Raw genomic sequence first — 12,021 nt, 5'->3', positions numbered from 1 at the left:
CCTGTTTTTTTTTTCCTTTTTTTTTAAACAAAAAGAAAGTGGTACACATGTATTTCATTATTAGAATTGATTTTTCAGAGTTCTTGTCTATTATAATATAGTAGTAATATAAGTATTAAACTTTCACCTGAAGTCAAGGCTCAAAGTATTTTTTTAAACCAACCGCTGTGTAACAGAAAGAAATATCTACTTTTCTTTCCAATTTTTTTTAAATTTTATATAGACCACTTTTTGTGGTTGTGCATAAACGGCTGAAACTCAGATACTTTGTTTTGTAGTTGAACACAACTATTCACTTATGAGTTTGCTTCGTATAGACAAGACTTTAAAAGCATCACTGCTTTATATACAAATAACTACTTAATTTTTAATTGCTATAAAATATATATTATAAAGAATCTAAGTCTCTTAAAATATTTATTGACTGCAATATGAAGAAGAAAAGTATTTTAAAATTTTTTTTTCTTCTGAGAATCGTGAATAAACTAATTTCGTGTCAGAATACAAATTGATTGAGATTAAGTTTAAAAGAAAAAAAACTGAGAAATAAAAAGAGTTAAATTTATGTTCTAACTTTATATAACCAATCATCGTATAAAACTTTAAAATATTAAAGTTTAACGAGGAACAAAAAATATTTTTGCAGAACATTAAAATGTATATTCACGAATATTAAGATATAAACTCACGAAATAATCAAATACTCTCTTTGGAGACATATCAAGAGCAAAAGCAACATGTATTTTATTACTCTTTTTTAAATATTTTATATTAAAGACATTTGAGTTGAGAAAAAAGAAAAAAAACATCACTTTTCCCAATAATATTTAAAATTAATGAATAAATTAATAAATGAATTTGCACAAAGGAAAAGAAAAAGCAGATTTTAAATAAGAATCTCTTAATAATCTTATTTTATTTTTTAATAAACTTTTTATTTTGATATACCCCTTTACTCTTCATATAATTACTTACGTTTATTTTTTAAAAATTACTGTAAATACATTCCTTGAAGTTAGCTTGTAATTTCGTATGATTTATACTGATAAAGTAGCCATCACTTTTCAAATAACCAAAACTTTTATTTAAAAGGTGAGAAATGTGAGTGATAGTTCATTCATCTAACCTAGCAAGAATGACAGAGGGAGGGCTAAAGCTGTAATTAACCCCAGGAGGTAAAATGAGGGATGGAATCTTGGGGCAGTTAAAGGCTAACAGTGATTTACTAGTAATTTGAAGAGGGGGGAGCTGACCATTCATTTCATATCTTGAAGGCAATAGATTCCTTCCAAGAATCAAACACACTGTCAATGTCACACTAAAGTGATATTTCCATTCATGTAGTTCTAATAATAATAAAAAACGACTTTCTTAAAACTTGAAATACGGGTTTTCTGTCACCTGGTGGTTTCTTTCAAGAAGTAAAAATTTTTATCAGTTGTAAAAGTAGTTCTAAATCGAAGTTTCGAAGCGTGTTTAAAATTTCTTTTCCTTTGGAAATTTATTTACACAATGGCTACCACAAACGTGGACTATCGCGATTTCTCGCTTGTTTTTAAAGCGTTCCATCTAAAAGAAAATGCTTTAAATGGACTGATTTGCCGTTGCGGGCTTGAAAAAATGGACACTTTTTTATCTAGAGATGCTGATTTTCGGGAATTGCATGATCTTACGAGAGATTCTTTTCAAATAGAAACTATAATGGTACCAACATGTGATGAAGATATTTTATCAATTGAAAAGTTGAAAAAGATTTTTCGCGATATGTCACCTTACAAGAGATTGGTTTGGTGTGGTCGCCTTCTAACTGAATTCCACGAAGAAAACCAATGCAGTCGGTATTTATCGTTTGGTCTGAAGTTTTATTTAAAAGCCATTGAAATCTACGAAAAGGCTCACCATCTTTATAATATCCTTCCTGCTGATATGAAAATTAAAGAACTTTTAAGGCTTTCATCTACATTTCGTGTTCACCAGAGTGTATTTCTCGAACTTTTGAGATTGTTTAGCACAGATGTATATTATTTTAGAGCGTTTCCGATTATCGATGATGTTTTATTGTTAGAAGATATATTCAGAGCAGCAAACGAACGTAAAATAGATATATTGGTATTATGGAAAAAATTAAACGGCGGATACTACTACAATTTATTTACTTGTTTTGTTCATAAAAACGTTGAAGCTTTTATTCCATTAATCAAATTTGGAAAGGCAGAGTGCATATCAATAGAGAGTGGTAAATGTTTGCTGTCATTATTGAGCGGGTAAGTATTATTATTTTTCTATTTATTTATTCTCTGTTTGCTAAACTATTATTCTTCATCTCAAATTGTTGAGAGTATAGAATTGCGAAATTTTCTATAGATAATTTTTAGCAACATTTACTTTTTCTTTATATCAACTACAAATTGCCCCAAAATGTAGAAAACTGCTTAATTTACAGTTGTCCACGTAATCACCGAATATCGGCTTAATTGTTTTAGATTTTCCGCAAAATGTCTTGATTCACCAGATATACTTGTTTTTCCTTTATTAGAGTATTTAAAATATTGTAATTAAAATAAGGAAAACAATGAAACGTATTTTTTTTCTAAAACTTGTTTTACAAGTTATCAGCATAATTTCTACTAATTATCACTATTCAAGTGAAATAAATTTTATTATTAATTGTACTGGAATTAAATAATCTTCCGGTTTGACTGACTTTAAATATATACTTGCTTACAGGGTGTGGAGAAAAAAAAACGGACAAATAATTTTAAAGAGAACTTTATTTAAAAATAAATAATCACAAATAATAATAATAGTAAATTTACTAATAAATGCATTTAATTGACAAAAAATAACAATATTTAAGTTTGATTAACAAAGCGGCAGTCTTAAATAGAGGCGCAGATGTTTATTGAAAGCAGTGGGTCGCAATTCCCCATAAAGGTGTTTCGTGGGATTCTAGGAAAAAAAGGTACCGGAAAAAAAGGTACCTGGAAAAAAAGGTCCCGGAAAAAAAGGTACGGAGAGAAAGTTCCCCGGAAAAAAAGGTACCTGTGTAGGGAAAACAAAGAAAATTCTGTAGGAGAAAATATTTGAAATGAGAAGTTTGGATTGAAGCGCTTTTTGCTGTTCCGTGCATGTTTTTTTTTTTAAGAAATTAAATACACCCAGCTCATAAGAAAAGAAATACCGCGACTCTAATTAAAATGGACCAATGCTTTCACCTCCAATCACGAATAAACATCCAACACATAAATCTTCCCAACTTCCCCGATTGGCTACTTTAAGCCTCACATTAGCAACTTCCTCACAAAATATAATTTAAAATAATGAATAACACATTTTTCACTTAAAAAAATTACAAAAAAAAAGCAAAACATTATTGAAAAATTTAAATAGTATCTTCCCGCTTTAAAAAATAATCAAAGAAGAATAAATAAATGAAATAAAATTTAAAAAAAAATAGCATAATACAACCATTTTTTCCGTCTACCGTTTCGTGGTGCCCTTGTGTTCTGTGGGAAGTTTGCAGGGGTTAGGAGATTTTTTTTTAGACTAGAAATAATTTTTGAAGCCTGTAATAGGTTTGCAGTCAACCAATAATTAATTTATTTTGTTAATTTGGTTATTAATATGAAATCATTTAAATAAATAATTCCGCAATGAAAAAAAAAGAAGAAAAAAAAAGAAATGGCAAATTTCAAAATGTATCATTATATTTTATTCCAATAACAATAAACTGAATAAATTACTAAAAAGATTTGTGTCAGCGCACAGTGGAATTTTTTTTGAGACTAGAAATAATTTTTGAAGCCTGTTATAGGTTTGCAGTCAACCAATAATTAATTTATTTTGTTAATTTGGTTATTAATATGAAATCATTTAGATAAATAATTCCGCAATGAAAAAAAAAAGAAATGGCACATTTCAAAATGTATCAGTATATTTTATTCCAATAATAATAAACTGAATAAATTACTAAAAAGATTTGTATCAGCGGACAGTGGGACAAAATCAGAAAAGTGCGGCCAAAATTAGAAAATTAACTTCAATGTTCTAAAAATTGTTCACCGATAGGTTTTTTGGGACGCTGATTTCAAATATGAAGTCAAAATTTCAAAAAAACAAAATGGCGGATGATTATTGAAAAAATTGCAAATAAATGAATAAAAATTATTTACTAGTAGTTTTTGAGATCTTTGATAACAAATTTGGGGTTAATAATTTTAATAAATAAAGTAATGGATGTAAAAACACAAATATTTATCAAAACAAATTTAAACTAAATAAATTGAATCAAAATATTTAAGATTGTTAATTACAAATTCGATTATCGAATTTGAAAAAAATAATGAATCTATTTTGCTAGATATAAAAAATTTTGAAAATGTAATAACAAAAATAATAATCTCAAGTTTATTTTTAGAATTTTTTCATTAATTTTATCATTATTTTAAAAATGACACGAACTATAAAAATTGATATATCAGCCAAATTCGCAAATATCCGCAGCTAATTTTTTTTTAGTTCTTGAGTATATATACCAAACAAATGTACAATTGTTTTTTTTTTTTTACCTCGGCAGCGTAAGGCTTTTTTTATAGAGAACCCTAAAGTTACAATTTCATTGTACAGGGCAGAATAGGGAAATGGCTCTGGTTTTAATAGTATTTATATAAAATAATGAATTCATATATATCTTAGAAATACATTTATGTATAAATCATGCATAGTTTTAATATTTTTATTTACTATAAGGATTTATCATATTAATAAGAATTTAACTGAAAAATTTAATTCTTTTTATTTCGACTTTGTTTCCGTTTAATTGCTATTTCCATTNAAAAAAAAAAAAAAAAAAAAAAAAAAAAAAAAAAAAAAAAAAAAAAAAAAAAAAAAATACACCGTCATATTCCATGGACATTTTACTACAAAAAGCCATATAGAGATTTTTTTTCTCTTATATCTTCATTTTTTTAATGTTTGACCGCGAAAAAGGATTTTTGTTCCACGGTGCAGCGGTGTATTTGTATCAAAATGTATCATTTGACTCAGCGGTGTCTTATAGATCTCGCCAAAAAGTTTCTCCCCTACCTGAATGACTGGTGGAGTAGGTGGAGGTTCTCTATTGAAAAAGGACACCTGCTCACAAAGATCATTACTCGCCAAATCTTTATGACGCCAAAGACGATAAAGGGTCTCAAATTGAAAACCGATTTACCTTGGTTTTGAGCGACATAGTTGATTAATTCTTCCTTTAGTGGGAGACGGAATTTTTCGGAGGCTCACGTGATTTTTAGGGAGAAAAGCTTTCTTATTCACCTCTTATTCTCTTATGAAAAGGGATAAATCAGAAAAAAGTAAAGAAATGTAACTATACAAAAATTATTCAAAGATTTTAAAAATAATTTTATGAAAAATTAGTATCATCTGCAATTCAAGATGCTAGCTTTAAAATACTTTGTTCTTTCATTTCTCGTAAAATTATTCTCTCGACAACTCTATCTCTTTAGCAAAATAATGATCTCATCTTCACTCTATAAAATTGAGTTAAGACATTACGCGACGTTTCTGAGTATTTTTCTCATGGGTACCTTTCAAATGAAGAGGAGGGGTAATCCAATGATAACTTTTGTTTTCGACACTAGGGTGCGCTGCAAGCTGTATGCCACTTATACTTCCGGGTTACTGTTTCCGGTGTATTTTAAAGTCATTTGCTCCCAACGTGATCATTGTGTTAAGATTCTGGCAAACGTGGTATTTGAATACTTATTGCTAAAATTAATCTTGCTCTTCGAACAATTTGCTAACACTAACTTAAGATGGTACACAGCTTACAACACGAACAAACAGTAATAAACTTATGGAAAGATGCCCAATCAAGACTGCCAAAAAAGCGAATCTAGCAACCATGTCACCTTTTTTAACAATATATCTCTAAATAACTAAAACTAATTTTCACTTCAAACTCACCAGAATTACAAAATAACATTAATATCTTATGAAATACGGCAGATTTGAGCTCAGAAATCATCTAATTTCTTTCTTTTATTGAAAACAAAATTATCCGCTTGAAAATATCGCCTAGCGGAATAACATGCAGTAAGCAGCTGCAAACTTTCTAAGCTGAACTAGAGCAGACATACAGCTCGAGATTATTGTTTACATTTCTACTGAAAACACCATCCATTGCGTGTTTTCGTGCTTTTTTAATACTTAAATTTAACGGGCATACCTCATTCACCGGACATACCATTTAACGGGCATACCTCATTTACCTCATTCACCGGACAAGGTTAGGATTGTGCCTGACTGCTACAGTGCTGTTATTAGGTGGAAAATCGTTAAATTTGAAAAGTATTTATCTAGAAATTATACTATTGGACTGTTTGATGCGAAAATGTCGATTTTGAACAACTGTGCCTTATCATTATATTNAATATATCTCTGAATAACTAAAACAAATTTTCACTTCAAACTCACCAGAATTACATAATAACATTAATATCTTATGAAATACGGCAAATTTGAGCTCAGAAAATATCTAATTTATTTCTTTTATTGAAAACAAAATTATCCGTTTGAAAATATCGCCTCGCAGAATAACATGTAGTAAGCAGCTGCAAACTTTCTGCCCCCTACACAGGCCGGCCGGCTGCAGTGCAATAAAATTGCAATTAAAACCAACTGCAGTTGTAGTTGTATAATAGTAAAATAAATAAAACCTCGAGAAAGCCTTTTTTCTTTTTGAAATTTTCATTAATTTGAGAAAAAATTATTTTAAAATTCGTGAAGATTGCATCACTTGTGAAAAAGAGACTAAGGAGTCTTTTTTGAGCATATCAGGATAATTTTAAATTTTTTGTTGAATTTTTTATTTTGCTTTTGAAAAGAAAATTGAATATATAAGGGGATTTACAAGTTTAACATAAACGTTACTTATACCAATCCTCCAACTTTGCCAGGAAAAAGAAGCAAATAATAAAACCCTTCAACCCTTGGATGCTTACACACTATCTGAACGGCCCCCATCTCTTTTCATCGCGATTTAAAATTTTGACCACGTTCTGACATAAACAAAGTAACAGACACAGAACTAAAAAAAAAATTACTAGATAATAATGATAATAACGAGTTATAACTTTGAAAATGGAACCTAAAGCGGTAATTGTCACTAGTAATTGCTAAAACTTATAAAATAAGACGTAGCGTTAATATTTTTAATTTTTTTTTCTTAAAAAAAAGGCGAAAGAAATTTATCTTGTTTTTGTTCAGAAATTTTAAGATTAAAGTTGAATTGCGCAAGAAATATTTTACACAGCAGGCCGGGCAGGCGTTGAACTCGTGTTCGTGTGAACGGGAGCTCAAATCCAACAGACCGATGACTCCCCGTGTATTAAATGGTGGCTGGTGCCCGCTAAATTCTGTTGAAATCACAAAGTCATCCAAGTTAACAAAGCAAATCAATACATCTGGAGGTACTGATCCAGGAGTTCCCTAATCTTCTGGATTGGGTTCAAAATTACAGGGTTACGGAGTTGAACATTGGTAGACGTAAACTCAAATTTGGGTCGGCTGATCAACGGCGATTTTAAATTTAAATACTTTACAGCAAACCAGAATTAATAAATAACTACTATAAAGTATTTTGCTATTAAATACATTCTCCTCATTAATTATATCTATTATACTCATTAATAATATTTTTTATATTCATTAATTATGCTTATTAATAATATTCTTTGCACTTAAAAAGCTGGAAAATAATGATAAGCCACACTTTCAAATTGTGCTTGTCCGATTCACCATTGTTAAGGTGTGGAGAAAGTTGTATGTATATTTAAATTAATGACATAATTTCATATTGAATAAAAATAAGCAATAAGTGATAAAGTTATATTTAAAACATGCTTATTCAGATTAAGGTTAAATTAATATTAAATTAAGAATGAAACACCATGCAACGACAGCCAGCATGGAACACAGCGTACCATCTTCCAAAAACCTCCTCTCCTGTTGATAATGCTGGTGAGAAGATAAAAAACTGACGCTTTTACCTCATTCACCAGACAAGGTGAGGCTTGTGCCTAGCTGCTTAGGCTTGTGCCTGACTGCTACAGTGCTGTTATCAGGTGGAAATTCGTTAAATTTGAAAAGTATTTATCTAGAAATTATGCTAATGGACTGTTTGATGCGAAAATGTCGATTTTGAACAACTGTGCCTTATCATTATATTACACCTACACTTATATTTTAGTAATTTTAAATTATATTTTTTTCCTGTTACAGTTGGCCTGTGTCAATAACATTGAAATGGGACTATAGATACGACTCTACAACATTCCGCTCACTGCAAATTCTACGTTTGTTTCTTCATGCAAATTCCAAACACTCTGAACCAACTACAGGACCCTACGCACTGAAGTTATTGTGGAATAGTATAACAGAACCATTCCTGTGTCAGGAGGAGTTAAAAAAGAGTGTCATAGCAATCGAGTTCGAGCATGATCTAAATGTTGTAAATGCAGCATGGGATTGGTATGCAAACCATGTGCTGGAAAACGTCATCTCACCCAGAGGACCAAGATCTCTGGCCCATCTTTCAAGGTGTTCCGCTCGTCGGCAACTGGCGACATGCCTTCAACTTCCGTGTGGTGTTGACCAGCTTGATGTTCCGAAGATTCTGAAAGATTATATTCTCTTGGAACATTGAAAGCTTTCTACCAGTACAGAGCTGAAAAAGCTGTGTAATTTCGATAAATAGATTTCGCTATAATAAATAAATTGTAATTGTTAATTGCACATAGTTTCGACTCAACAAAGATAAACTTTCCCAATTTTTCTTCGGAAATTATTAAAACTCCACACTACTTTTTTGCTATACAAACAATGAAATTTTCCTATCGTAGAAGATATGTTAGTTATTACATTTTGTAGGAAATAAAATTTTATAAGGAGAAGATTTTATTTGCAAGTTTTATAATACAGAGTCTCGCTTCTGTTTAAATTGTAGATAGAAGCGTTTCTTTGCACACGAACGGAGTAGTATTGCACACTTTAATGCTTATTAAATATGACTCCATAAGTAAAATAATAGCGCCATATCAAACTTAAGAACCTGAAATTGCGATGGTTTGCAAAAAATGTGCAAAGAATTCGATGAATTATTATTAATAATAATATTCGATTTTTAGTTCGAGAATATTAACAGTAAAACCTTCAACAGGGAAAGGCAACCAAAGTTTCAACAAAAAATAAGTACGTTTCAAGCACTTAAAAAATAATTTTGAAAATTTTTTTCCAAAAAAAAAACATATATTTTTCCCTCTCCATGTTGAAAGTTTATTATATGAATGCATAAAATTATCAAAGTAGAAAAACACTTACAAAAATTTTGTATAATCATTTGAAAATAATAAGTTTCTGACAAAGAACTCAATTCATGATTATTCAATTATTAGCCACCATAAAACATTTTATATATTCAATACCGAGTTCATCATTATTTTTTAAATTAATAATGATTTTATTCAATTGCATAAAAAATTAATTTAATTTCAAAATTGAAATTAGTTAAAATTTAAATAAAAATTTATAAATATACACTCAACAAAAACATTTACAAGATTAGTATTAGTAATTTTGTTCAGTATTTCTTTAATAAAAAATTTGAAAAATTTATTCTATAATTCTGAAATAACAAAATTGAATAAGCATTGCAGCTAAAAAAATTTTTTTAATGAAGTAAAAATTATTAATGTATGGTCCCTATATTCATCATATTTAACAAATTTGAGATGTTCGAGCATTTTATTTCAATAACTTTTATGTCAAATGATAAAGAGGTAAATTACAATTGAATAAGATTTCTTACGGCATTTGATAAATGTTAAAATAGTGAAAAGTCTTTTGGTTTATACTTTTTTTAAAAAACCGTCCTCTGAAAATTATTGAGTCTTGTATCATAAAATAACTCAAGGGTATTGAAAATAATAACAAATCCAATGAGATGAAACTATATAGAAAAGCCTAAAGTATTTTATACTATTAATGAATAGTCATACAGGCACGAAATCGCGCGTTTTGAAAAGCTCAACTAATTCAAATGAATTTTAAAAAAATAAAAAAGAGAGAGCGAGAAAAAAAATATGAAGTGATAATTGGCCCACAGGAAAAATTAGTGAAAGATCTAGTCAAGTTGATCTATAAATAACTAGAGCAGTACGAGAACCTCATCAGCCTGTCAGTAAAGCCGTTTCACCAACTAAAGAATAAAAATACCTTCGATAATGGGGGAATATTGGCTTTTCCCCCCCAAAGGCGAAAGCTTACGCTTTGGAGCTTACATACAATGGATGGTGTCTTCTACACTAGGGAACGCTGCAAGCTCGGTACCGCCTAAATTTCCGGGTTACTGTTTCCGTTGTATTTTAAAGCCATTTGGCATCATTGTGTTTTGAGATTCTTGTAAACAATGTATTTGATTACTTATTACTTGTGTTTACAATGCTAACAATACTTGTGTTTACAATGCTTAAAGCGTTAACACTAACGTAAGATAGTGCACAGCTTGCAACAAGAACAAACAGTAATAAACTTATGGAAAGATGCCAAATCAAGACTGCCAAAAAAGCGAGTTATTCAAAATCTAGCAACCATGTCACCTTTTTTAACAATATATCTCTGAATAACTAAAACAAATTTTCACTTCAAACTCACCAGAATTACATAATAACATTAATATCTTATGAAATACGGCAAATTTGAGCTCAGAAAATATCTAATTTATTTATTTTATTGAAAACAAAATTATCCGTTTGAAAATATCGCCTCGCAGAATAACATGTAGTAAGCAGCTGCAAACTTTCTAACCGGAAATAGAGCAGGCATACAGCTCGAGATTGTTATTGTTTACAGTTCTACTGAAAACACCATCCATAGCTTACGTTTTGGAAACTTGATTCGAGATTTTTATTTCCTTATTCAAATCATTTTTAAAAAAATTCCAATTATACTTATAGTGATTAACGAACGTTTGATATTTTTATCTCATTCAAATCGAACTTCTTCATAATTTGGAGGGAAAATGCTATAAATGTCGTGATTGGAGCTGTTTAATACTATTATTTCAAACACTAACAGCTTACTAATAAGAAAATTAAAACCCCTTCTAATGCAAGCGTAAGAAAATCCGCTTACTCTCCGCTGAGCCATGGTGGCTCAAAGGATAAAGCGCTTCCCCTACGAAAATTTAAGGTATATTTAAGGTTGATTTGAGGTATTTTTGCGGTATCGAGGTTGTTTTGAGGTATATTTAAGGTTGTTAAGAAAACTGCAATAAAAATTATTCCTCGTAAAGGTTGTAATTAAGGTGCACGAGGTTGTTTTACAAACACTTCAGCTTGTTTTGAGGTTGTTTAAAATTCACTTCAAATCAACCAGACTGATAAGGTGATTTTTAAGGTATACGAGGTTGTTTTTCTTACATTTGTAACAAAAGAGGTATTTATGAGGTATAAAAAAATCAACCTTATTTCAACTAACGAGAATGAGGTAGTCGCCCCCACTTAATCGCATATCGTATAATCAAATAACCCGCTTATACGAATAAAATTTAATGGAACCAACTCAATTTATATGAAGCCAATGTTAAACTTCCCCGTATAAAAGAATCTTAGTTGTTTTTTGTCCCCTCCAAATTACATAAAATAGAGATACTGAAATGAAAAAAAGAAAAAAAAAATCATTTTTGAGAAATATTTCGCCAATTAAAATGGATTTTCCGTTTCATCAATTAAGATGCAATAGGTGATTACTTCAATAGGGATTGCCTGTTCATTGCTTGGTCTAAAGAGGTGTTAGGGATAAAGTTGAAAAATTAAAAATCTTGCTGCTTATTATACATTGAAGTAAACGAATGGGGTTTTACCCCTCTTTGAGTTACTTCACTCACATATCATTTAGAACGNAAAAAAAAAAAAAAAAAAAAAAAAATACAGATTGCTTTGTGGTCAAGACTTGTGGTCCCCT

At 29.8% G+C, this 12,021-nt stretch overlaps 1 protein-coding gene and 1 long non-coding RNA gene across 2 annotated transcripts in view; one reads left to right on the top strand and one right to left on the bottom strand.

Moving 5' to 3' along the window:
- The window catches only part of LOC139427292 (uncharacterized), a 297,439-nt gene that overhangs the window by 284,072 nt on the left and 1,346 nt on the right, over positions 1 to 12,021 (bottom strand). The window lies entirely within an intron of this gene.
- LOC107455891 (uncharacterized) lies at positions 1,397 to 8,793 on the top strand. Its single transcript, XM_043039706.2, has 2 exons — positions 1,397 to 2,264; positions 8,281 to 8,793. The coding sequence occupies exons 1-2, from the start codon at positions 1,513 to 1,515 to the stop codon at positions 8,702 to 8,704; spliced, it is 1,176 nt and encodes a 391-aa protein (XP_042895640.1). The 5' UTR covers positions 1,397 to 1,512; the 3' UTR covers positions 8,705 to 8,793.

The sequence above is a fragment of the Parasteatoda tepidariorum genome, chromosome X2 (assembly GCF_043381705.1).
Source record: "Parasteatoda tepidariorum isolate YZ-2023 chromosome X2, CAS_Ptep_4.0, whole genome shotgun sequence".
In the NCBI taxonomy this organism is placed as follows: Eukaryota; Metazoa; Arthropoda; class Arachnida; order Araneae; family Theridiidae; genus Parasteatoda; species Parasteatoda tepidariorum.
This window is presented reverse-complemented; position numbering and strand designations above follow the sequence as displayed.

Bases quoted from the DNA above. Each gene is read 5' to 3' on its own strand.
- LOC107455891 (XM_043039706.2), top strand. From the start codon at position 1,513: ATGGCTACCACAAACGTGGACTATCGCGATTTCTCGCTTGTTTTTAAA. The intron at 2,265-8,280 runs GTAAGTATTATT...TTCCTGTTACAG, and splicing joins TTGCTGTCATTATTGAGCGG to TTGGCCTGTGTCAATAACAT.